This window comes from Mobula hypostoma, chromosome 11 (assembly GCF_963921235.1).
Source record: "Mobula hypostoma chromosome 11, sMobHyp1.1, whole genome shotgun sequence".
NCBI classification, from domain to species: Eukaryota; Metazoa; Chordata; class Chondrichthyes; order Myliobatiformes; family Myliobatidae; genus Mobula; species Mobula hypostoma.
Window position 1 is genome coordinate 86,146,052 of NC_086107.1, and position 26,796 is coordinate 86,172,847.

Below are 26,796 nucleotides of genomic sequence, written 5' to 3' on the forward strand. Positions count from 1 at the left end.
GCTGCAGGGATTTGCACAGGTGTTCTTTTATTCCCCCTTTCAAAGCGTGCATAAAAGGTTCACCTGCGAGTGAAGCATCACAACCATTCATGTTAGGTTTTGCTTTGTAGGAAGTGATGGCCTACAAAATCTGCTAGAGCTGATGTGTGTCCAATTCTGTTTCTAACCTCATTTGGGAATATTTTATTCTTAAAATAGCCTTCCATGGGTCATACCTGTACTACTTGTATAGTTCTGGTTCACTGGTCTTCAGTGCCACTGATATAGCCCTTGGCAAACTAGCCATCTCCTAGTTCATCCACGGCATTTGATTTGGGTATGTCTGGCACGTTCTTGAAGGCGCATGCTCATCCATGCAGGTTTTGATGAAGTCAGTGACGACTGTGGCACATTCATTCAGACTTGAGGATGAATATTTGAATATTGTCCGGTCCACCGACTCAAAGCAGTCCTGTAGGTGATCCACCACTTGCCTTGATTATCTTTATCCTTGCCACTGATGCTTTGGTCTTTAGTCTCTGTCTATAAGCTGAGAGAAGTATAGCCAGTGATTGGACTTTCCCAAGTGTGGCCTGGGATGGCACAGCAATTGTTCTTGACAGTGGTATAACAGTGGTCAAGTGCGTTGGCTCCTCTGGTTCCAAAGGTGGTAATTGTTCAGACACTTCAAGCTGGCCTGGTTGAAATCTGCAATGATGGGGCAGGCATTAGGGTGTGCAGTTTTGTGCCTGCTTTTACAGTGCTCAGATCCTCCAGTGCCAGCCTACATTGGCTTTGGGTGGAAGTGTAATGTACACTGCTACCAGGATGATGGCGGAAAACTCCTTCGGCAGATAAAATGGATGATATTTCACCACTTGATGTGCTACGTCAGGTGAGCAGGACCGAGACAGAGCTGCCATGTTTGTGTACACGATGAGTTAATCAAAGCATACTCCATCTCTTCTGCCTTTAAAGACTGAGCTGTCCTGTCTTTGTGGAGAATGGTGAGGCTGTGCACAAAATGGCGGGTGTGAGCCATGTTTCCGTGAAGCAAAGTACACAGCAGTCTCTGGTGTCCCTCTGGTGCAACAACCTTGCTCTGAGGTCTTCACTTTTGCTTTCTAGAGACTACATTCACCAGCAGGATAGTCAGGAGTGGAAGTCCAAAGCGCTACAATCGTACCAGTAGATCATCTTGGCTTCTGCACTTCCGCTTTCTTAAAGGAGAGCTGCACTAGCAACCTGAGTCTGCCGTCATGGCATACATCGACTTTGAGTATCAATAGATTTGGGGAAAAAAAATGTCTTAAGACAATGCTGCTTACAGCAGATCCCATGTCTGTGACTGGATTTCAGCTGTTGTAATCCTAAATGGGAATGTTTGATATTTTCCATCAGAGATGCATGCAAACAGACGCCTTTATCGATGCCATTTTGTCCAATGCCTTCATCAGTCTCTACCATTTCCCCAGCACTGTGTTCCAGGCACTTAGCATTCTGTTTTTTCAAAAAAAAAACCTCTGACATCTCTGCTAAACTTTCCTCCACTCGCTTTAAACGGGTAATTAAATCTGACTGCTGCTGTCCAGGGAAGGATTGAAGAGGTGATGGCGTGTTGTAAACCCCTTGGTTTTGTTTAATCTTTTGTCACTGTTGATTTAGGATGGATTTGTTCTCGTCTGAACTGGAGTTCAGCCTGGACCATACGCCTTTAATTAAAAGCTGGATCTAATTTATGCAGGCATTTGCACACTGGTTTTCAACAGTCTTGACGAGGCTATCTGTATGGGTGTCACAAGACCAGCAGCGCCTTTTGTTAGCCACACAGACCAGTTTAGAGACAGCAGATGACATCCCCTGTGCCAGTAGCCATGTTTGTTTTACCCTGGGGCCTAAGGGAGGGTTAGCTGTTTGCTCAAAGGCTGTTGCTTAGCAATGTGTTTTGATTAATCTTTCTAAGGGACTTGAGTGACATAACATCTGCTCTGGTTGCCTGGGTGATGGTATGGGATGTGTAGGCCTGGTGGGAGTTACTCAGGCCTATTTCTGATTCTAGGATGAATTGTGGAGCTATTTAATAAAAATTATTTTCGATCTCAAGAGCATTTGGGATTTCAAACCATGTTTTTATAGAACACGTAATCTCTGATGAGTCTTGATCTTCAATCAATACTGCTGTAGTTTGTGAGAAAGCCTCTTTATTAGATACTTGGAGTTTTTAGCTGTTTCCAAGGAGAGCATTTGCCATCTCTGGATTGATTACAATTAAAACTGCACTTCAAGTTCACTTCATCCCCTGCTCCCTGCTTTCATAAATCCTCATTTCCTGGCAAAAGATCCAGATTACTTCTGAGAGACTTGACTTTGTAGCCAGATCCAGGAGCTCATAGAGCACTATAGCAAAGAAACAGGCCCTTCAGCCCATCTAGACCATGCTGAAATGTTATTCTGCCTAGCTGCATTGAACCACACCTGGACCATTTCCTTCCATGTACTCATCCAGACTTTCTTAAATATTGAAATCAAACCCGTTTACACCACTTCAATGGGCAGCTAGTTCAACGAGATTCCAGGATGGGATGTTGCCTCCCATGTGCGGGGATGGGCAGGAAGGAGCAAATGAGGTACTTGAGGAGTATAAGAAATGTAAGAGGACTCTTAACAAGGAAATCAGAAGGGCTAAAAGAAGGCATGAGGTTGCCCGAGCAGACAAGGTGAAGGAGAATACTAAGGGCTTCTACAGATGTATTAAGAGCAAAAGGATTGCAAAAGGCAAAACTGGTCCTCTGGAAGATCAGACTGGTAATCTATGTGTGGAGCCATAAGAGATGGGGGAGATTTTAAATGGATTTTTTGCATCTGTATTTACTCAACAGTGTCTGTAGAAGTGAGGCAAAGCAGCAGTGAGGTCATGGACCCTCTACAGATTACATGGTTGGAGGTGTTTGCTGTCTTGAGGAAGATTAGGGTGGAATAATCCCCAGGGCCAGATGAGGTATTCCCTTGGACCCTGTGGGAGGCTAGTGCAGAAATTGCAGGGGCTTAGTAGAAATATTTAATACGTTCTTAGGCACGGATGAGGTGCCAGTGGACTGGAAGTTAGTGAATGCTGTTCCACTGTTTAAGAAAAGCTCTAAGAATAAGCCAGGAAATTATAGGCCAGTAAGCCTGATATCAGTACTGGGAAAGTTATTGGAAGGTATTCTAAGGGACCGGATATACAAGTATTTGGATAGATGTGGACTGATTAGGGATAGTCAGCACAATTTTTTTTACACATTAGGTCATGTCTAACCAATCTTTTGGTTTTTTGAGGAAGTTACCAGGAAAATTGATGGAGGCAAGTCAGTGGATATTGCCTGCATGGACTTCAGCAAGGCACTTGGCAAGGTCCCGCATGGGAGGTTGGTCAAGAAGGTTCAGTCGCTTGGCAGTCAAGATGAGGTAATAAACTGGATAACACATTGGCTTTGTGGGAGAAGCCAGAGAGTGGTAGTAGATGGTTGCCTCTCTGACTGGAGGCCTGTGACTAGTGGTGTGCTGCAGGGATCAGTGCTGGGTCCATTGTTGTTTGTCATCTATATCAATGATCTGGATGATAACGTGATAAACTGAATCAGCAAATTTGTGGGTGACACCAAGCTTGCTGGTGTAGTGGACAACGAGGATGACTGTCAAAGCTTGCAGTGGGATCTGGGCCAGCTGGGAAAATGGCCAGTGGTGTTTAAAGCAGACAAGTGTGAGGTGTTGTACTTTGGGAGGACCATCTCTCAGAGTAGGACTTGAACAGTGAGGGATCTATACAAGTCCATATTTTCTTCAAAGTAGCTTCGCAGGTAGATGGGGTGGTAAAGAAAGCTTTTGGCACACTGGCCTTCATAAATCAATATACTGAGTACAGGAGTTATATTGAAATTGTGTAAGATGTTGGTGAGGTCTAATTGGGAGTATTATGTACAGTTTTGGTCAGCTACCTACAGGAGGGTTGCCAATAAGATTGAAAGGGTACAGAGAAAATTTACCAGGATGTTGCCGGGACTAGAGGACCTGAGTTATAGGGAAAGGTTGAATAGGTTAGGACTTTTTGTCTTAGAGCATAGGAGAATGAGGGGAGATTTGATAGAGGGATAGAAAATTGAGGGGTGTAGATAGAGTAAATGCAAGTAGACCTGTTCCACTAAGGTTGTGTGAGACTTGAACTAGAGGTTGTGGGTTTACATTTGAGAGAAATTTGGATATATATGGATGGGAGGGATATGGAAGGCTATGGTCCAGGTGCAGGTCAATGGGACTGGGTGGATTTATAGTCCTGCATGGACTGGATGGGCTGAAGGGCCTGCTTCTGATGTAATGTTCTGTGACTTTACCCTCTGAGTGAGTAAGTTACCCTCTCATGTTCCCCCTAAATATTTCACCTTTCAGTCTTAACCCATGACCTCTAGTTCTGGTTTCACTCAACTGCAATAGAAAAAGCCTGCTTACTTTGTGTGTCTCTGTGTGTCTGTGCAAATACAAAAAAAGTTATAATAACCAAGCGATAAATATCAAGTACGTGAGTTGTACTGTTCTTAAAAGTGAGTCCATAGGTTGTGGAATCAGTTCAGTGATGGGGTGAGTGAAATTGTCCCCTTTGGTACAAGAGCCTGATGGTTCTGGTATAGTCCCTGAACCTGGTGGTGTGGGATTTGAGGCCCCTGTACCTCCTTCCTGATGGCAGCAGTCAGAAGAGAGCACACAATACTCTAAAGAAGACCCCCCCCCACCATTTCTTCCACAGGTGCTGCATGCCCGTTGAGTTTCCCCAGGAGCCTGATGGTTCCTCTGGATGCCAGCAACTGCAGTCTGTCTCTCCACTCTGACTTGTAAGATGTTCAGGTTCCCTCGGGACAACATTTGGGCGATGAGACCTACTTTTAATGTCATCTGGCTGGGCATTGGAAACCAAATTGGGAAGGAGCAGTGGAGGGTATAGATCTGCCATGATTTAATCAGATAGAGGGCCTGGATAGAAAGTCCTTTTCCTATCCTTTTGGCCCATCTCCATATGAGCGTTTTAGCTACCTTTTGACCACAGTTGGTTTGGGATGACCAGATCGGCTCCTTGGACAAAATCTTCTGCAGGTGATTGGTTTCCAACTCAAGAACCTATCTAATCACAAGTGGCAAGTCCAGTTTTGGGTTTTCTGGCTGTCGAAGCAGTTGGTCAGGATGTATCAGGCAGTTATGAGGGAAGTATATAAAATCATGAAGTCTGTAGATAGATGAAAATCCCTGGTCTTTTCCCCAGCATTGCAGAGGGTAACCTAAGTGACAGTGATTTCAGGCGAGAGGGGACAGATTTAAACAGGACCTAAGGAGAAGCATTTTCACACACAGCTGTGTGTGTATATGGAGTGAGCTGCCAGGTGAAGTGGTAGACGTGGACACAATTACAATGTTTAAGATTTTATAAACATTGATAAGAAAGGTTTGAAGGAGGTGGGCCAAATGCAGGCAATTGGGACAAGCTGGGATGGACATCTTGGTCAGTGTGGACAGGTTGGGCTGAAGGCCTGTTTCTCTGACTTGAGTTTTGAAAATTACTACTACACTGCAGGTGTTGGGAATCTCAAAATTGAACACTAGAAAGTGATTGATTAAATATATTTAAATCAACCCAATTAAATCAAATGAGGTTGCTTGAAACTTGATCTTCTCTGCATTCAGTGTAACGGCATTCACCGATGTGACCAGGATAATGCTTGGGAGCTTTGGGAGCTTTGGAAGCTTGTTTTTCCTCGTTTAAACCCCCCCCCCCATGAGGCTGAAAGTTCAAAGTAAATTAATTTTGCAGTGCTTACATGTTACCATATACTACTGCCCTGAGATTCATTTTTTGTAGGTATTTACAGAAAAAAATACAGTAGAATTTAGAAAAACTATACGTAAGAAGACAAAGACTAACAAATTACCAATGAGCAAAAGACAAACTGCAAGTAAAAATAATACTGAGAACATGAGTTGTAAAGAGTTGTTAAAAGTGAGTCCGTAGTTCGTAGAATCAAATTAGAGTTGCAGTGATTGAAGTTATCCACAATGGTTCAGGAGCCTGATGGCTGAAGGCTAGTAACTATACCTAAGGCTTCTGTACCTCCTACCTGATGGTAGTAGCAAGAAGAGAGCATGGCCTGTGTGGTGAGGTTCTGACAGGCTGGGTAAAAGTTTGTGTCTTCTGCCTTCATGTGTTAGTCCTGTACTTGTGTGCATTGGGTGGGGACCAGGAAGTGTCTGCAAGATTTCAAGCAGACCTGAATGGTGACGTTCTGAACGTGGTAGACAAGCTGGTTGCATCAAGGCTGTTCCCTTGGTTAATTAGTTATAGGTCACAGTTCCACAGCACTGGGCCAGGCCCTTTGATTGGCACATCCATGCCAAGAGTTGTGGCCTCTGGTTAAACTTTCAACCACATTCAAAGATGAGGAAAATGTCTGGGATTATGGATCCCATTCCCTGTCAATATGGTCATCCACACTGAGGATGCTAAGGCTCTGGGTAGGGAAGTAAGTGAGGTAGATCGCTAGTTCTAATCTCAGTGAGTTTCTGAGCAGTCTTGCGAAGGTGATTAGCACAACTTTGACTGGAGGAAAGTATAGGGTGGTAGGTTTTTTAACAGGGTGGTGATAGAGGCAAATACATTAGGGACATTTAAGAGACGTGGATAGGAACATGATGAAAGAAAAATGGAGGCCTGTGTGAGAGGGAAGGATTAGATTGATCTTTGAGTAAAAGGTCAGTACAACATTGTAGGGTGAAGAGCCAGTACTGCCACTGTATATTTTACATTCTTAACATTATGATGTCAATGCGTTGAAGCATGTTCTGAGTAAAAAAAAATGGTGTGTGCACTTCTGAAATTGTCACAGTAGCTGGGAAGTGTTTTGGCACATTGGGAACGGTGTTCTGAATTGCATCCAACACAGACACCACCCAGGTTCAGACACCACTCAGAATTCAACTGAGTTGTGTGCTTTGTTCTCTAGGATTGAATAATTTATTAAAGCAATGAATGTATAACACATGTGGGTTTACTAATTTATAAGTGATTAAATTTTCATGTGTTTATATGCTTGCATTTATACAACTCTTGTAATGAGTACAATCAGTCAGTATGGTCACGGAGGCACAGATTGACAAATACTGAAGGTTAGCCACTAAAGTGGGGGGGGGCAGGGTAGTCAGGTGATCAAAATCCGTGAATAAAGGGTAAATTTTAATCAGCATTTTAAAGAAAGTGGGAAGAGCAAATGGTGGGAAGTAGGGAATTCTAGAGTCTTGAGAGGCTAATGGCCCAGTTACTGGTGGAAAAGGGAATAGTTGCAATGTTGGAGGCTTGCGGGGTTAGAGAGCCTTATCAAGCAACGTTGTCTCCTGACAGACGTTATTGTGGAGAATCTCTTGCTTCATGAGGAGTGGTGCAGATCTTTGTAGACTCTACAGAAGATGGTGGGAATAGATAATGAGCTGCATTGGATGAGCAGGTTTACAAGAATGGTATTGGCGATGACAAGGTTAACTTATGAGGAGTGTTTGGCTCTGGGCTTGTACTCAATTGGAGTTTAGAAGGATGACGCGGGAATCTCGTGGAAGTTCAGTTTGTTGTCATTCAACTGTACACATGTATACAGCTAAATGAAACAACATTCCTCTGGAAGCAAAGTGCACAGTACAGTGCATACATCTCATAACAGTATTAACAGATAAACACGTTCTATAGATGTACAAGTTGAAAGGAAGTACATATATGATGTATAGTTAAAAATACAACTAATACACTGTAAGGTTTCACTGCTAATGTAATGGTTTCTTTGTAGCAGCAATGTTTGTGTTATGACTAGAGATAATGGGGTTTTGGAAAGTGGGGTAGATATTCAAACTCCAGATGAATTGTTAATTCGCCTATTAAGTACTGTTAAAGTTACAGTTGCGGGGTTGAGAGTTTGACTGGGTGGGCTGCTGAAGTTGTGAAAGCCGTCAGGTTACAGTAAACTTGGGGAACGGTGTTATTATAAGCTCCCAATTGATCCACCGTCCTGTCCTTTTTCCCCCTCCCTTTCTTCCCAAAGGGAGGGTAACCGCACAGAAGCTGATTCAACGGGTGACTCACTTCTGCGTAGCCTTTCACGAGCCTCCGATAGTAACCACAGAACCCCAGACTGTGAACATTCTGCGCTCGTTCCTCGGGTTCTGTGGTTACTATTGGAGGCTTGTGGTAGGCTACATGAAAGTGAGTCAGCCGTTAATCAGCTTCTGTGCAGTTACCCTCCCTTGGGGAAGAAAGGTGGGGGGGAGAAAAGGACAGGGAAGTGGGTCAATTGGGAGCTTCTGATGATACCGTTCCGCAAGTTTACTCAGCATTATAGTACTACTGTCGTGCTGTCATAAATAATGTGCACTGAGTGGTAGCAGGGTGTTTGAAAGCCTTGCAGCCAGGGGAGGAACTGTTACTCGCCTAGCAGGCAGTGTTCTTATTCTAAAGGAAGGAGGTCAGGGAGATTGTGGGCCGGATGGCAGGGGTCCGTGACAATGCCTTGATACCTACTGAATATCGAAAGGGCTGGGTGGAGTGGATGCAGAGAGGATGTTTCCTATAGAGGGAGAGTCCAGAGGAAATGGTTTGAGCAGACACAATGGTATCTGATCCAACTTGCAGGTGGAGTCGGTGGTGAGGAAGGCAAATGCAGTGTTAGCATTCATTTCAGCAGGACTAGAACACAAGAGCAAGGAGGTAATGCTGAGGCTTTATAAAGCACTGGTCAGACTGCTCTTGGAGAATTGTGTGCCGTTTTGGGCCCCTTGTCTAAGAAAAGATGTGCTGAGATTGTAGGGGGTCCAGAGGAGGTTCACGAGAATGATTCCAGGAGTGGAAGAGTTAACATATGAGGAGCATTTAATGGCTCTGGGCCTGTACTTCCTGGAGTTTAGAAAATAGGGGGGTGGAATCCCAGTGAAACCTATGACTGTTCAAAGGTCTAGATAGAGTGGACACAGAGAGGTTGCATCACCATCCAGTATGGAGGGACTACTGCACAGATTCCTTGCAGATGGTTCGGAATTGAACTCCAGATGCTCCAAGCTGTAATAGTATTTCAATAACCTCTATGCTACTGAGCATTTGGCCTTTCATATTCTTTGTAATTTATAGTTTATTTTGTCTTGCACTGTACTGCTGCCTTAAATCAACATCTTTCACAATATATATCCGTCATAACATGTGTTGGAAAATGCTGCAGTATGTTGTAAACTCAGCCAGATCCACCAAGGACACTAGCCTCCCCAGCATTGAGGATATCTTCAGAAAGGTGGCGTCCATCATTAAGGACCCTCATCACCCAGGACATGTTCTCCTCTCTGATGGGAACAATCAGAAGAGGTACAGGAGCCTGAAGAGAGACGCTCAGTGTTTCAGGAACAGCTTATTCCCCTCCATCATGAGATTTCTGAATATATAATGAACCCATGAACACTACTTCAGTATTTTTGCAAGACTTATTTATTTTTATTCACTTTATTTGGCGATTATAGGGTGGAGTAGGCCCTTCCTTTGAGCTGTGCTGCCCTAGCAACTCCTGACAAACCTGATTTAACCCTAACCTAATCACGGGACAATTTACAATCACGGTAGATCTTTGCAGTGTGGGAGGAAACGGGATCGTCTGGGGAAAACCCATGTATTCATTAGGAGAGCATACAAACTATAACAGACGGTGCCGGAATTGAACTCCAAACTCTGGAATGCCCAAGCTGTAATAGTGTTGCTTTTGGCCCTAAGTGTATGTTGCGATTTATAGTATATTTTGTCTTGCACTGTGTTGCTGCCTCAAAACAGAACTTTCATGACATCTATCAGTGATAAAGCTTCAAAGTACATTCCTTATAGATTGTGTGCAGTATACAACCCTGAGGTTCATCTTCCCTCAGACAGCTACGAAACAAAAAAAACTATAGAACCTGCTCACAGAAAAAACATCAAATCTCCCAATGCACAAAAAAATGTGTAAATTGCAAAGAAAAAAGCGAAGAACGGTCCTGGCATATTCAATTTGTTATCTGCAGGCCGGGCCAATCAAAAATCACCCAGAATCAGAACCGAAACCAGGAACCAGAAATAGTAAACCTGATTTGAATTCTGATTCACAGCAGAATTGTTTTAAGACGCTTATCTTTCTTTTTATAGTAATTTTTAATGTATTCTGTACAGAGGGTGTAAAATGAATCTCGTGACATACGAGGGGTAATTGAGAAGTTCTTGGCCTAAAGTAGAAGGAGTCAATTTTAGAAAACCTAGCACATTTATCTTTCCTACATTTACACGCTTAGTCCAGCATAGGGATCCCTTCTTTGTAGAATTCGGCATCTTGGACCTCCAGAAGTGGTGCACAGCAGGGGTGATTGATAAGTTCGTGGCCCAAGGTAGAAGGAGATGAGTTATTAACCTCAAACTTTCTGCATAACCACTCAAAGAGTTGAACTGCACATGCATTTAACGAGAGCTGTATAACTCATCTCCTTCTACCTTAGGCCACAAACTTATCAATCACCCCTGCTGTGGACCACCTGGAGGTCCAAGACACTCTCGTTACATGCACGTGCAGTTCAACTCTGAGTGATAATACAGAAAGTTTGAAGTTAATAACTCATCTCCTTCTACCTTAGGAAGGAAAAAGGAAATTGCCTTTTAAGCTCATGAGAAAGCATAGGCCATCGACTTTTTGCTGTTGATGTTTCTGTAGCAGGCAATTTTTTTATGAGGTCGAGTTGCTAGCTTGACGCTCAACCCAGCACGGATGGAAAGCATGCCTGGGGAACCGGCTGGGTTCGAACTTGGGAGCCTTCGCTCCGAAGTCTGGCGCTGATGCCACCACGCCACCAGCCTTCTACCGTAGGCCACGAACTTATCAATCACCCCTGCTGTGGACCACTTCTACAAAGAAGGGATCTGTATGGACTAAGTGTGTACATGTAGGAGGGGACTATGTTGAAAAATAAATGTGCTAGGTTTTCTAAAATTGACTCCTTCTACCTTAGGTCACAAACGTATCAATCACCCCTCGTACGTCAGCGATTTTATATATTAAAAAAAACCTGATTCTGTTTCAAGTTTATATTCACTAGTTCTGCTGTATGCTTTTAAAGGTTAAGTTTTTATTAAACTATTTTTCTCAGATTGCAATGATCAGCTTGCTGCCTGTACTGATGTATAGCGATGACTTGAGGATTGATGCATAGTAACTGGTTTGTCACTGATGTTCTCTTGCAGCCTTTGTCATTTACAACTTCCTGAGCCTGTGCTACGAGTACCTCGGAGGCGAGAGTGCCATCATGTCGGAGATCCGCGGCAAGCCCGTCGAGTGAGTCACCTGCCAAACGCAGTCTTGGTCCTACTTTGCCTCAAAGTGTCTTGCCTTTGGAGCATGCCAGGGACAGTCAGCAGGCCAGGCAGCAGCTGTGGAGGGAGAAACCGACTCGAGATTCTGCAGATGCCTGGAAATCTTGGAGCTGGAGGAACTCAGTGGGTCAGGCAACATCTGTGGAGGGGAATAAACAGCTGATGTTTTGGGCTGTGATTCTTATCCGGATGCTGTATTCATTTTCCTCCACAGATGCAGCCTGCCTTGCTGAGTTCCTCTAGCCTTTTGTGTATATTGAAAGGCAAACTGTTAATGAGATGATGCGGTATTGTAGCAGTTAGTTTAACGCCAGTGACCCAGGTACAGTTCCACTGCTATCTGAAAGGAGTTCATATGTTTTCTCCGTGACCACATGGGTTTCCTCTGGGTGCTCTGGTTTCCTCCCACATTACAAAGACATACGGGGTAGCAGGATAATTGGTCATATGGGTGTGTGGACTGGCTGGACTGGAAGGGGCTGATGCTGTGCCAAATCTCTAAGATACACAAAAAAAACACACTTTAGGTTAATGGCCCTTCGTCAGGTCCCTGCTGAGCCTTTGGTTTTCATTTTGGGTTTCCAGCATCTGCAGTTTTTCTTAAATCTCGCTTCAGGAACCTCCCATCTATGCCCCCTTTCCTGCATTTACTCAATCCATGGTTGGGTACTGGATAGGTACATGGATGAGAGGGGTATGGGGGACTATGGTCCAGATGCGGGTCGATATACTAGGCACAAGATTGGGTCAGTGCAGGCTGAAGGGCCTGTTCCTGTGATGTAACACTCTGACTAATAGAAGCAAAGAGTAGACCATTTGGCCCATCTTGCCTATTCTGCCATAAGGTCACAGCTGATCCTTTACCATTGCAACTGTTGTTAAAACTAACCCATATCCCTTAATATCAAAGACACAATGGGGCTATGGGAGCAGCTGTGCTCAGAGGTGATTATGAAGACCCTTAAGACATGAGGAGAATTAGGCCATTCGGCCTATCAAGTTTGTTCCACCATTCAATCGTGGCTGATTTATTTCCCTCTTACCCCCATTCTCCCGCCTTCTCCCCGTAACCTTTGATGCCCTTACTAATCAAGAACCTGTCAACCTTTGCTTCAAATATACCCAATGACATGACATCCACAGCCGTCTGTGGCAATGAATTCCACAGATTTACCACCGTTTGGCTAAAGAAATTCCTCCTCATCTCTTCTAAAGGGATATCCCTCCACTCTGAGGCCATGGCCTTGGTCCTGGTCTCCCCCACTATCTGAAACATCCTCCCATGTCCACTCTATCTAGGCCTTTCAGTATTTGATAGGTTTTAATGAGATTCTTCCCCCCCATTCTTCTAAACTCATTAAGCCAGTAAATAGGCCCTGAAAACGAATTTAAAAATAAAACTGACCTACATCTTAGATCCTGAGCAGAGTGAGTGTCTCTGTGGTGAGAGAGAGTTCAATTTCTATGGGGAAAGAGTTCCTCGGGTATTTTCTGCATGTGCTTTGGTTTAGAGATGGGCCCATTTGATGCATGTGTGGTTTGTCGGATCAGCAGTCAGATCCTCAAGGGACATGGTCTGCCATGACGTTGCCATCTCTGCGTGGAATACATCTGACCAATGTGTCTCTGTCTGTCTCCCCACAGATTGAGCTGTTTGTATGGGACCTGTTGCCTCTGGGGAAAGACCTACTCCATTGGGTTCCTACGCTTCTGCAAGCAGGTACACACCATTCCAGCTTCACCCCAGTGTTCCCAGTTTTCTAATCGCTTCCCAAGAGCCTTTTGGGGGTGGCAACGATCTGTGGGATTAGAACCCACTTCCCACTTGGCCTGCTCCTGCTTTCTGCCTCGCAAAGGGCCATCTTCTCTCCTCTGTGCCCAGAGGCACTGGTTAAGTGCTGGTGAATCTCTGCATATGGGAGGGTGTGGTTACACCTCATCACGAAGTGGTCGTGCGAACAAGCCTTTTATTTTTGCCAGGTGCAAAGTGCGAAGGCTTTTTTCCCCTTGGGTAGGGTGAGACTAGAACTGGAAACGGTAGGTTTAAGGTGAAAGATGAAATATTTCAGGGGAACCTGTGGGTGGGTGGGAGGGATGGGGAAAGGGCACATTTTCGCTGTTGTGGTCTTGTTTTCTTGTGCTTGTGTTTTCTGCGGAACGTAGTGGACGTGCTATGCTAGTACTGTGAGGTGTGACAACACTTGCGGGCTGCCCCCAGCATGCTGGTTGTTAACACAAACAACACATTTTACTGAATGTCTCATAGAAACATAGAAAACCTACAGCACAATACAGGCCCTTTGGCCCACAATGCTGTGCCGAACATGTACTTTAGAAATTACCTAGGGTTACAGTGGCCCTCTATTTTTCTAAGCTCCATGTACCTATCCAAGAGTCTCTTAAAAGACCCTATTGTATCGGCCACCCCTTAGTTGCTGGCAGCTCATTCCAGGCACCTACCACCCACTGCCTTTTTTTAAAAAAAAAACACTTACTCCTGACATCTCCTCTGTACCTACTTCCAAGCACCTTAAAACTATGCCCTCTAGTGCTAGCCATTTCAGCCCTGGGAAAAAGCCTCTGACTATCCACATGATCAGTGCCTCTCATCATCTTGTATACTTCTGTCAGGTCACCTCTCATCCTCTGTCGTTCCAAGGAGAAAAGGCCAAGTTCACTCAACCTATTCTCATAAGGCATGCTCTCCAATCCAGGCAACATCCTTGTAAATCTCCTCTGCACCCTTAGCACAGTAGTCCAAGTAGGGTCTGAACAGGGTCCTATATAGCTGTAATATTACCTCTCGGCTCTTGAACTCAATCCCACAGTGTATTGGCCTTCACAGTTGATGAAGGCCAATACACCGTATTCCTTCTTAACCACTCAGTCAACCTGCGCAGCAGCTTTGTGTGTCCTATGGACTCAGACCCGAAGATCCCTCTGATCCTCCACACTGCCAAGAGCCTTAAAATTAATACTATATTCTGCCATCATATTTGACCTACCAAAATGAACCACCTCACACTTATCTGGGTTGAACATCTTCCACTTCTCAGCCCAGTTTTGCATCCTGTCGATGTCCTGCTGTAATCTCTGACATCCCTCCACACTATCCACAACACCCCCAACCTTTGTGTCATCAGCAAATTTATGAACCCATCCCTCCACTGCCTCATCCAGGTCATTTATAAAAATCACAAAGAGAAAGAGTCTCAGAACAGATCCCTGAGGCACACCACTGGTCACCGACCTCCATGCAGAATATGACCCGGCTACAACCACTCCTAGCCTTCTGTGGGCAAGCCAGTTCTGGATCCACAAAGCAATGTCCCCTTGGATCCTCTGCCTCCTTATGTTCTCAATAAGTCTTGCATGGGGTACCTTATCAAATGCCTTGCTGAAATTCAATTAGGCTCATAAGGCACGACCTGCCTTTGACAAAGCCATGCTGATTATTCCTAATCATATTATATGTCTCCACATGTTCATAAATCCTGCCTCTCAGATCTTTTCCATCAAATTACCAACCACTGAAGTAAGACTCACTGGGCTATAATTTCCAGGGCTATCTCTATTCCCTTTCTTGAATAAATGAACAACAGCCGCAACCCTCCAATCCTTTGGAACCTCTCCCATCCCCATTGATGCAAAGATCATCACCAGAGGCTCAGCAATCTCCTCCCCCGCCTCCCACAGTAGCCTAGTGTACATCCTGTCCGGTCCCAGTGACTTATCCAACTTGATGCTTTCCAAAAGCTCCAGCACATCTTCTTTCTTGATATTTACATGCTCAAGCTTTTCAGTCCGCTGTAAGTCATCCCTACAATCACCAAGGTCCTTTTTCGTAGTGAATACTGAAGTAAAGTATTTATTAAGTATCTCTGTTACCTCCTCCGGTTCCATACACACTTTTCCACTGTCACACTTGATTGGTCCTATTCTGTCACATCTTATCCTCTTGCTCTTCACATACTTGTAGAATGCTTTGGGGTTTTCCTTAATCCTGCTCTCCAAGGCCTTCTCATGGCCCCTTCTAGCTCTCCTAATTTCATCTTAAGCTCCTTCCTGCTAGCCTTATAATTTTCTAGATCTCTATCATTACCTAGTTTTTTTGAAACTTTCGTAAGCATTTCTTTTCTTCTTGACTAGATTTTCAACAACCTTTGTTACACCATGGTTCCTTTCCCTGTCTCATTGGAACGTACCTATGTAGAACACTGTGCAAGTATCCCCAGAACATTTACAACATTTCTGCCGTACATTTTCCTCAGAACATCTGCTCCCAATTTATACTTCCAAGTTCCTGCCTGATAGTTTCATATTTCCCCTTACTCCAATTAAACGTTTTCCTAACTTGTCTGTCCCTATCCTTCTCCAATGCTATGGTATAGGAGATAGAATTGTGATCACTATCTCCAAAATACTCTCCTAATGAGAGACCTGACACCCAACCAGGTTCATTTCCCAGGTCTCGATGCACGTGTGATAAATAAATCTGAATTTGAATCATTCAGAATGGTGAGTGTGTGGAACGAGCTGCCAGCAGAAGTGGTGGATGCGGGTTTAATTGTAACATTTAAGAGGGGATTTCATTGGTGTGTGGATGAAAGAGGCATTGAGGGCTATGGTGTGGGTGCAGATAGAGAGGATGAGGCAGAAGACCAGGCTGGCATGGACTAGAAGGGCTGAAGGTCTTTCTGTGCTGTAGTGCTCTGACTAGAAATCAGCCACTTAGTGCGATGCATGAGACTGCAGACGCTGGAATCTGGAGCAACAAACAGTCTGCTGGTGGAACTCAGCAGTTCGAGCAGTGTCTGTGTGGGGGAGGAATTGTGGACATTTGAGTCAAAACCCTGCATCAAGACTGAGACTGGAGAGGCAAAGTGGCTGGTATGGTGGTGGGGGGTGGGGGGGTGGCAAGGGAAGTAATGGGATGGAACCCTGAGTATACACACAAAATGCTGGAGGAACTCAGCAAGTCAGGCAGTATCAATAGAAATTAATAATAAAGACATTGTTTCAGGCAGAGATCCTTCCTGATGAAGGGTCTTGGACCAAAATGACGACTGTTTATTTGTCTCCTTAGATGCTGCCTGTCCTGTTGAGTCTCTCCAGTATTTTGTGTGTGTTACTCTGGATTTCCAGCCTCTGCAAGATCTCTTGTGTTTCTGACCTGCTGAGTTCCTCCAGTACTGTGGGTGTGTGTGTTGATTTCTAGCATCTGCAGAGTCCCCTCTGTTTACAAGCCTGAGGTGCTTCATCCACCTCTCAACATTTCTTTTTCCTTATTTTGTCTGCATCTATCATTCACCTGCCAACTGCACCCCCGATCTTCTCCCCTACTTGGCACTACCTACATGTCATCTTGCAGTGTGGTGTAGAGGGAGTTCCTCCTTGTTACACGTCCAATCTTTTGAGATATGAAAGTTCCCATGCTGTACTGTTCTGAAAGAGAGCACTGCAATGATCTCCAGTTTAGTGGACAGTATTTGCCCACTGCTGACACTGGGGCATGGTTGCTTTCGGGAGCTGCCAGGTTTCCTGGCCGATTGGCCAAACTTCAGAATGATGCCATTAGCAAAAAACGGTATTGTAGAAGTGCAGGTCTCTTTCTTTGACTGGGAGAAAGGATTGTGTGAGGCGGGACCTGATGGGCTGTTGGCCATGTTTCCATGCTTGTTGGGAGTCTGAGTGAGCAACAGCCTTGGTGGCTGATGCGAGTGTTCCCTGATTCAATTCCATATCATAGTTGAGTTTATTGTCACTCGCACAAGTACATATGTGCACAGGGCAATGAAAAACACAAAGCATTCACAAGAAAAATATAAATCTAATATAAATTATACACAATGAACAAAATTCAAAGTAAATTTTTTATCAAAGTACATGTATGTCAGCATGTACAGCCCTGAGATTCATTTCCTTGTGGGCCTGCTCAGTAAATGCAATAACTATAATAGAACCAATGAAAGACAACACCTAACAGGGTGCAAAAGACAACAGGTTCTGCAAATACAAAAGAACAGAAATAATAAATAAATAAGCAATAAATTTTGAGAACATGAGATGAAGAGTCCTTGAAAGTGAATCCATAGGTGCTAGGAGCAGTTCAGTGATGGGGCAAACAAATTTGAGTGAAGTTATTCCCACTGGTTCAAGAGCCTGATGGTTGAGGGGTGATAACTGTTCCTGAATCTGCTGGTGTGAGTGCTGAGGCTCCTGTGCCACCTTGATGGCAGCAGTAAGAAGAAGGCTTGGCCTTTGACGTGGGGATCCTGATGGCAGATGCTGCTTTCCTGTAACAACGTGTAGATGTGCTGTATGGTGGGGAGGGCTCCACCCATAATGGACTAGGGCGTATCCACTACTTTTTGTTGGATTTTCTATTCGAGAGCATTGGTGTTTCCATACTAGGCTGTGGCGCAACCAGACAATATACTCTCCTCCACACACCTGTAGGAATTTGTCAAAGTCTCAGACGTTACACTATATATATCAGTATTAGAACAAAATAATTCCATAGGTGCAAAGAAAATTTTACATGTAGCAGCATCACATGCAGCATCAGATAAACATCACTCACAAAAAAAACCCCATAAATTATAAAAGAGGGGAACAGTTGGAATAAAAAGTTCATTGTAATGCAAAGTGGTCATAGCTACTCCAGTAGAGCAACACTATTAGGGTTTTGCAAGAACCAAATAGCTGAAGGGAAGTTCAAGCAACACACATCAAAGTTGCTGGTGAACGCAGCAGGCCAGGCAGCATCTCTAGGAAGAGGTACAGTCGACGTTTTGGGCTGAGACCCTTCGTCAGGACTAACTGAAAGAAGAGCTAGTAAGAGATTTGAGATGGGGAGGGGGAGATCCAAAATGATAGGAGGAGGGGGAGGGATGGAGCCAAGAGCTGGACAATTGATTTGCAGAAGGGAAGTGAGAGGATCATGGGGCAGGAGGCCTAGGGAAGTTGCTGTTCCTGAACCCAGTGGTGTGGGACTTCAGGCTTCTGTACCTCCTGCCTGATGGTATCTGTGAGAAGATGGCACATCATGGATTGGGGGGTGGGTGTCATGGATCTTTGCATATATTTGTCTTGAGGCAGGGTCTCCTGTAGATATTACTGATGGTGGGTGTTGCTGGTGCCTGAATTTTGGTCATTGAAACATCATATGTTTTTCACAGGCGACTCTTCAGTTCTGCGTTGTGAAACCACTGATGGCCATCATCACCGTGATTCTACAAGCTTTCGGCAAATACAAAGACGGCGACTTCAAGTGAGCAATCTCTAACCTTCCTCTTTTTCCCCTGCCTCAACCAATAAATGTCCATTTACTCTCCTGAAGGCTTTCTGTCGGGAGATCACTGTCACTGAAGCCATGGCTCCATAAGTATTTGGGGAGACTTGCTCGCTGAGGGTGTCCACGACAGAGTTTTGGATATTGAGGGTAATGGGGTTGGTGCAAAATCCTGGTTTTGAGATAAAAGGCCAGCTGGGACTTAATTGAATACTTGAGCAATTGCATGTGTCCCAGTGACCTAACCTCCTCCTTCCTGTGTGGTTATCTCTTCGCCCTCTCTGGCCAAGATTGATCCATTGTGGTGTCCTGTACTGAAGCTGTTCCTACCCTAAGGAGTAGTCTAAACTCACTCTGATCTTGAGCAACATGCACAAGTTGCTGAAGGAACTCACCAACTCAGTTAGCATTAATTGTGGGGAGTGATGTTCATGTTATCAGGTTGGAGGCTACCCAGAGGTGTTGCTCCTCCAGCCTGAATGTGGCCTGTTAGAGCACTTACAGCATAGTAACAGGCCCCTTGGATGCCAAGTCTGCAACAAACTGTTATTCTGCCTAGTCCCAATGACCCAAACTTGGACCACAGCCCTCCATAGCTCTCTCATCCATGGACTTGTCTAAACCTCTCTTTTTTTATTTTTATCAATTTTTAATGCATTCTACAATAAAACTACAGAAAAAAACCAACAACAAAATGGAGATTTATACAGTGCAAAACAAACAAACCCAATAATTAATTCATAACAATAAAAAAAGCACCCAAAATAGAATTATGTAAAATTAGTGCAACACACATCAAAGTTGCTGGTGAACACAGCAGGCCAGGCAGCATCTCTAGGAAGAGGTACAGTCGACGTTTCAGGCCAAGACCATTCGTCAGGATGAAGGGTCTCGGCCTGAAACGTCGACTGTACCTCTTCCTAGAGGTGCTGCCTGGCCTGCTGCGTTCACCAGCAACTTTGATGTGTGTTGCTTGAATTTCCAGCATCTGCAGAATTCCTGTTGTTTATGTAAAATTAGTATCCACCCCAACCTCCCACTGGAAAAAAACCCAGGCTAACCATTTCTGCGTGTAAAAGAAAAAAGAATTAATCGGAGCATTCAACCTCAGAGAACTGTAAATATATATAGGAAAAAAGAAAGTATAATGCCGACTACCAAAAATGTAATGTAATTCACAACAAAAAACTGTATAACATTGCAAAAAAAACGAAGTAAGGGATTGTATACAGAAAAAAGGATAAACTTAACCTAAAGAAGAGTTATGAAAATATTCAAGAAAAGGTCCCCACACCTTATGAAACTTTATGTCTGAATTAAGAATTGAATAATTAATCTTTTCAAGGTCTAAATGGGCCGTAATATCACTAAGCCATTGAGTGTGAGTGGGTGGGGCAGCATCTTTCCACCTAAGAAGAACCAACCATCTAGCCAAGAGAGAGGCAAAAGATAATTTTTGACATTTAGTCAGACTCAAGTGCATATCTACTTCACCCAAGGTGCCAAAAAGAGCAACCACAGGGTTAGGTTCTAAATGGCAATTAAGAATATGAGCAACACACATCAAAGTTGCTAGTGAACGCAGCAGGCCAGGCAGCATCTCTAAGAAGAGGTACAGTTGACGTTTCAGGCCGAGACCCTTGCCTACATTAAGAATATGAGATAGGGTTGAAAAAACTTCTCTCCAGAATTTCTCTAGACTAGGACAGGCTCAGTACATATGAATAAGGGAAACCTCAGCCTCTTTACACTTTAAACTTCTCTTAAATGTTGAAGTCGAACACCCATCCACCACTTCACCTGGCAGCTTGTTCCACTCTCTGAGTGAAGACGTTGCCCCTTGTGTGTAAAGTAAAATTTGCCGGACCAGTAACCACACCACAAACAGTTCTTTACTTTATGCTTTTAACCAGTTTATTTGTTGGAACTCAGCTGGCGAGAAGTTTGGAGCCACACACAACAGAGGGACAGAATTCCTGTCCCTCTGGGGCTCGTGTGGAACCTCTGTCTAATATGCAGAAACGTTACAATTTATAGCACTAGCAAGACAAAGAGCACTTAGTTAAACTGGTATTCCCACCAAGTCTGGAGCAAAACTTAATTACTTAGATAAGATTAAAGTCTGTCACAAGCCTTGTGGCCCATCAGGCTGGTGCTCATGCCGGTTTCCGTGGCATAAAGAGACTGAGAGTACAAGACTCCCCCCCGGATAGGATGCCAGTCTATCACGAGGTTAACCCCCAGCATTTTTGCCGGTACCCATTCTCAGCTGGGTAGACTGGAGCATTGCTCAATTCGTGCAAAACCATAAGTCAGGAGGTGTGCGACCCATGAGAACCCAACCCCCACAACAGTCTTCAGGAGACATCTGTGAGTCATTAATCTAAACAAGCTGCAGGTAGATTTCTCAGTGAAGGACAAACAGAAATTTGTACACTACTCAGAATAGAGCACACATAAGTTGGCACTTAATTTTAACCCGTTATTTACAAGAGTCCAAGAATTATTTCTTATGTCCCCAGTACCCTTAAAAATAACTTCATCACTCCCTCCTTTTATCATTACATGATAACCTTTCAGAACAGATTGTCGTTTCTACAACATGATACAAAACATGGCCAAAGGCATCGTAGGATACAGACAATAATCAAAATTAATACAATCAGACTTCCGAAATGCAAACACAACCCCCAGAAATCCCCGAATTATATTAAAGGACCAGGGCCATTTTCCTGCCTTACTGGTCCCAAAATTGTGTAGCTTACTGCCAACATCTCGAATTTTCTGGATCTCTTGGGTTATGTGTTTAGATAGATCAGTAATATTTGAGGATTGTCAGGGATATAGGTGCAGCATTCTTTTCGTATAATGGCACAGTATCCTCCTTTTTCTGCCAGAATAAAATCAAGGGCCATCCAGTTCTGTCAGACTATCTGCCGGATTGCAATCATTTTGGTGGATATTTCAGTCACCTGTGCTTGAGTATCAGTCAGTGCCCTGGCTGTATTGTTGGCTAACTCCTCTAGGGCTGCTGCTAAGTTAATTATCTCCCTGAAATTTCTAGCCCTCCCGTAGGAGGGAAAGGCAATAATCTAAAATCGTTTGTTTTCCGTTATGCCTCTTCGTTGCCTATTCCAATGGGGGTGATCCTGCGGCTGGGCCATGACTCTCAGATGGGGTACTAAATATGCTAGATAACAACAGCCGGTCCACCCTTTGCTGGGACTTTGTAGCTCCCATCTATACTAGCAGTTTCCCTTGGGAGTCATATATAGGCCTGATTCCCATACACTCAGTGGGTGCTATTTACTGGTTGGAGAGGGTCTGCAGTAGTATAGGTGGTACAGCTGCTATCTCCCAGGGGAAAAAAATACTCCTTCCTCTCCCTGGAAGTTACAGTTACAGGTGGCATTTACTACTCCGCTGCTAGGCACCTGCAGGTTTGGCTAGGATGCGTGTCTCCCTGTATATGAGGTTCCGTTTGGTGGGGGCCTGAGATACCATCCCTCAAAACACTGACAGCCACAGTCACCTCTGATTGGACTACAGTTCCTCGCCTCACTTCCCCAGGTGTTATTTGAGAAAGCCCAGGCTGAGAGTTCCTCACTCTGGTTGAGCGGGATTAAAACAGTCGATTTTAAGGAACATCTTAGAAAGACTGTCAGGACGGAGAGGCAGATGATTGGGCAAAATTGCAATCAGTGGGATGAGTTGCAGTGTAAAACATGGACAAAATTGAAAAGGGTGACAGATACAGGACTGAGGGTGTTGTATTTGAATACATGCAGTACACAAAATAAAGCTGATGATCTTGTAGCATAGTTAGAGATTGGTAGGTATGGTTTTTGTGGGCATCACTGACTTGGGGATGAAAGAAGATCATAGTTGGAGCTTAAATCCAAGGATGCACGTTGTATCATAAACACAAAATAATCTGCAGATGCTGTGATCAAAGCAACACTTTCAGTACGCTGGATGAACTCAGCAGGTTGGGCAGCATCAGTTAGAAACGATGAGTCGACGTTTCGGGCTGGAACCCTTTGTCAGGACTGAAGAATGAAAGATGGGGAAGGATTTGAAGAGTGCTTGTAGCTTCAGTTGAAAGACCAGTAATTTGAAAGACAAAGGGGTGGGGGACGGGAAGCATTGACATCATAGCCCTGAAAACAATGGGTGGTAGAAGAAGGAGGCTGAACCATGAGGGAGCTGGGGAAGGGGGTAGAGTGAAATAGGGATAGAGGAAGGGAGGGGGAGGGAATTACCGGAAGTTGGAGAATTCTATGTTCATACCAAGGGGCTGGAGACTACCTAGACGGTATATGAGGTGTTGCTCCTCCAACCTGAGTTTAGCCTCATCATGGTAGTAGAGGAGGCCATGTATGGACATATCTGAATGGGAATGGGAAGCAGAGTTGAAGTGGGTGGCTACCGGGAGATCCTGTCTGTTGTGGCAGACGGAGTGGAGGTGCTGGACGAAGCGGTCTTTGTATCGAAAGGACAGGCAGGGAGGAAGAGAGGGTGGGGTGGTTCTGCTGGTTAACAAATGAAATCAAATCCTGAGAAAGTGGTGACATAGGATCAGAAGACGCAGAATCGTTGTGGGTAGAGTTAAGGAACTGCAAGGGTGAAAAGACCTTGATGGATGTTATGTACAGGAGCAGTAGCCAAGATGTGGGCTACAAATTACAGTAGGAAAGTAAAAGAAGCCGTAGTGTTAACGATAATCTTGGGAGATTTCAATAAGCAGATAGGTTGGGAAAATCAAGTTGGTACTGGATCCCGAGAGAGTATTTGTAGAATGCCTGCGTAATGGCTTTTTAGAGCAGCTTGTGGTTAAGCCCCCAAGGGGATCAGCTATTCTGCATTTGACTTGGAAGCTTAAGATAAAGGAACCTTGGGAGACGGGCATCATAATATGATAGAATTCACCCTGCCACTTGAGAGGGAGAAGCTAAACTCAGATGTATCAGTACTACAGTAGAGTAAAGGGAATTCAGAGTCAGGTTTAATATCATTGGCAAATGTTGAAATTTGTTGTTTTACAGTAATGTGTATATCAGAAAGAGGAAGAAGTAGTGAGGTAGTGTTCATGGGTTCAATGTCCATTCAGAAATCTGCTGGCAGAGGAGAGAAAGCTGTTCCTGGATCACTGAATGTGTGCCTTCAGGCTTCTGTACCTCCTTCCAGATGGGAACAATGAGAAGAGGGCATGTCCTGGTTGATGGGGTCCTTAATAATGGATGCTGCCTTTTTGGGGTATCGCTCCTTGAAGGTGGCCTGGATACTGCGGAGGCTAATGGCCATAATGGAACTGACTGGGTTCGGTTTTCTGCAGCTTATTTCGATCCTGTGCAGTAACTGCTCCCCCCCCCCCCCCAATTACCAGACAGTGATGCAGCCAGTCGGAATGCTCACTGTGGTACCTCTGTAAAAATTTGCAAGTGTCATTTGTGTCATATCAAATCTCCTCTAACTCCTAATGAAATATAGCTGCTGTAATGTCTTCTTTGTAACTGCATTGATATGTTGGGCCCAGGATAGATCCTCTGAGGTGCTGATACCCAGGAACTTAAACATGTTCACCATTTCCACTTCTGATCCCTCTGAGGACTGGTGTGTGTTCCCTCATTTTACTTTTCCTGAAGTCCAGAATCACTACTTTTGTTTTACTGACGTTGAGTGCAAGGTTGTTGCTGTGACATCACTCAACCAGCGGATCCGTCTCGCTCCGATACGCCTTCTCGTCACCATCTGAACTTCTGCCAACAATAGTTGTGTTGTCAGCAAATTTAAGGATGGCATTTGAGCTGTGCCTGGCCCCACACTCTGTAGAGAGTGTAGAGCAATGGGTTAAGCACACATCCTTGAGGTGCCCCAGTGTTGATCCTTGGTGAGGCGGAGATGTTATTTCTGATTTGCACAGTCTGAGTGGATTACATTGGCATGAGAGAGGAGCTGGTCAAAGTTGATTAGAAGGGGACACTAGCAGGGATGATGACAGAGCAGCAATGACTGGTGTTTGTGGGAGCAATTTGGAAGACGCAGGATTATCTTGGAAGTCTGTCGGGAATGACTATGACATCAGTGATGTCTCTGAGAGCAAAGCCCGAATTGGGAAGCACAAGTTGGGCATGTTATGGCCATTGAAGGGTCGGGTCATTTCTCCTCGTGGTCCTGGTGACTTGGATCGCGGACCTTCAGTCACTGCTCTTCAAATGCACTGGTGCCTTTTGTAGACTGCCAGGTGTCAGGCATTATAGTCTTTGGCCAAGGCCTCCAAACAAGTCATGGAGATATTGTATGCCTTCATGCAGTCTTTATAGCGTTTTATGGGGCCTCCCTGCTTTCTGGTGCCATGTGCCAGCTCGGAAAAGAATACCATCTTTGGAAGGACATTGTCTTCCATCCAGACCACGTGCCCAACCCATCGAAGCTGAGCCTTCATGATCAATGTGTCTGTGCCAGAGCTCTCGCCCTTCGTAGCACTTCTGTGTTGGGGACCCTGTCTGGCCACGAGGTGCCCAAGATCTTGCAAATGTATCACAGGTGGAACTGGTCAAGCACCTCGATGTGCCTGCAGTATTGGATCCATGTTTCACAGCCGTACAGCAGAGAAGTCAGGACGACTGCTTTGTAGACTGCCATCTTGGTCTTCAGCTGGATGCCATGTTCTTCCCACACACGTGTCCACAGACTACCAAAGGATTCCCCAGCTTTTGGAAGTCTGGTTGAGACCTCTGGATCAAGACTGCACGAGGAGGTAAGGCAGCTTCCCAGGTAGGTGAAGGTGTCAACATTTTTGAGCTGTGTGACTTCACTCTCAATTCATGCTTCCACATGATTGTTATGGGGTGCAGACTGAAGCAGAACTTTTGTCTTCTGCAGGCTGATGGTTAGGCTAAATTTTCTTACTGCCACAGAGAGCTCCTGCAGGCCCCTTTCACTGTGCGCTGCAAGAGCGTGGTCACCTGCAAAGAGGAAGTCTCACACTATTGCTTCCAGCACTTTGGTCTTGGCCTTGAGGCGTTGCAGATCAAAGAAGCGCCCGTCAGTCCTGTAGCGAATTGTTATTCCCATATCAGGCTGAGAGAGAACAGCAGGCTGAAGAGTAGATGTGAGGACGCAGCTTGACACCGTTAGTTACTAGAAAAGGGTCAGAGGTGTAGCCGTTTTCAATGACCGTGGCCACCATGCTGTCGTGGAATGACCTGACGAGTCCTGGGTTCTGGCACTACTCCTGGACAGCAAAGATCATGCCCTCTGTTAGATCTGAAACCACATTGGCTCTCTGAGACAATGTCATCCAGGAGGTGAGAGGTAACCCTGTTCATTTGATACGGGCCATGATCTTCCCAGCTATGCTGAGGAGAATTATGCCTCTGTGGTTGTCACAGGATGCCCTGATCCCTTGTTCCGGAAACAGGTGGATGATGTTTGCATCCCTAAAGCCCTGAGGTACACAGGCCTTCTCCCAGAGCTGCTGCATGAGTTCTGTTAGCCTCTGAAGGAGGGTTTTACCGCCCTCCTTGAAAACTTCTGGTGGGATCCCATCCGGGCCAAGGGCCTTACTTGGCTGCAGCTGGTTGACTACCTTCCTAGCTTCTACCAATGTGGGGAGGGATCTTCACGGGTCTCCAAGACTGGGCACTGGGGCATATCTTCTATGGCCTGGTCCTCTATCTGGGATGGCCTGTTCAGCAGCTGGTTGAACTGGTCTGCCCAGTGTTGGACAATGTCGCCTTTGTCAGTGAGAAGCTGGTCTTCGTCCAAGAAGTGGACTGGTGCCATGATGTCAGAGGAGGGTCCATACACTGCCTTTAGACCATCAAAAAAACTTCCTTGTGTTGTTCTGGTCAGCGTAGTGCCGAAGCTGTGCCACTTTGGCCTCCCACCACTGATCTTTCATCTTCTGCAGAGGTGCTTCAATCGGTCATGTTTGGAGGTTGACTGCTTGTCACTGAGCCAGCTTGCAAAGGCTTCCTGCTTCTGGTTGAGAAGGGTGACGACATCAGAGTTGTTCTCATCGAACCAAATCCCGATGTTCCTCTTGAGGTGCCAGAGAATGGCACTCGCCGCCCTGTACAGGGTGTCTCTG

General features: G+C 45.0%; 1 protein-coding gene across 3 annotated transcripts in view; it reads left to right on the forward strand.

The window, feature by feature from the left end:
• Positions 1 to 26,796, forward strand: part of LOC134353889 (transmembrane protein 184B-like) — a 118,564-nt gene that overhangs the window by 62,808 nt on the left and 28,960 nt on the right. For all 3 annotated transcript variants that reach the window (XM_063062403.1, XM_063062402.1, XM_063062404.1), the window contains 3 exons: positions 11,279 to 11,369; positions 13,052 to 13,127; positions 18,589 to 18,680. In XM_063062403.1, the coding sequence (XP_062918473.1) occupies positions 11,279 to 11,369; positions 13,052 to 13,127; positions 18,589 to 18,680 (259 nt within the window). The remainder of the gene's footprint in view (positions 1 to 11,278; positions 11,370 to 13,051; positions 13,128 to 18,588; positions 18,681 to 26,796) is intronic.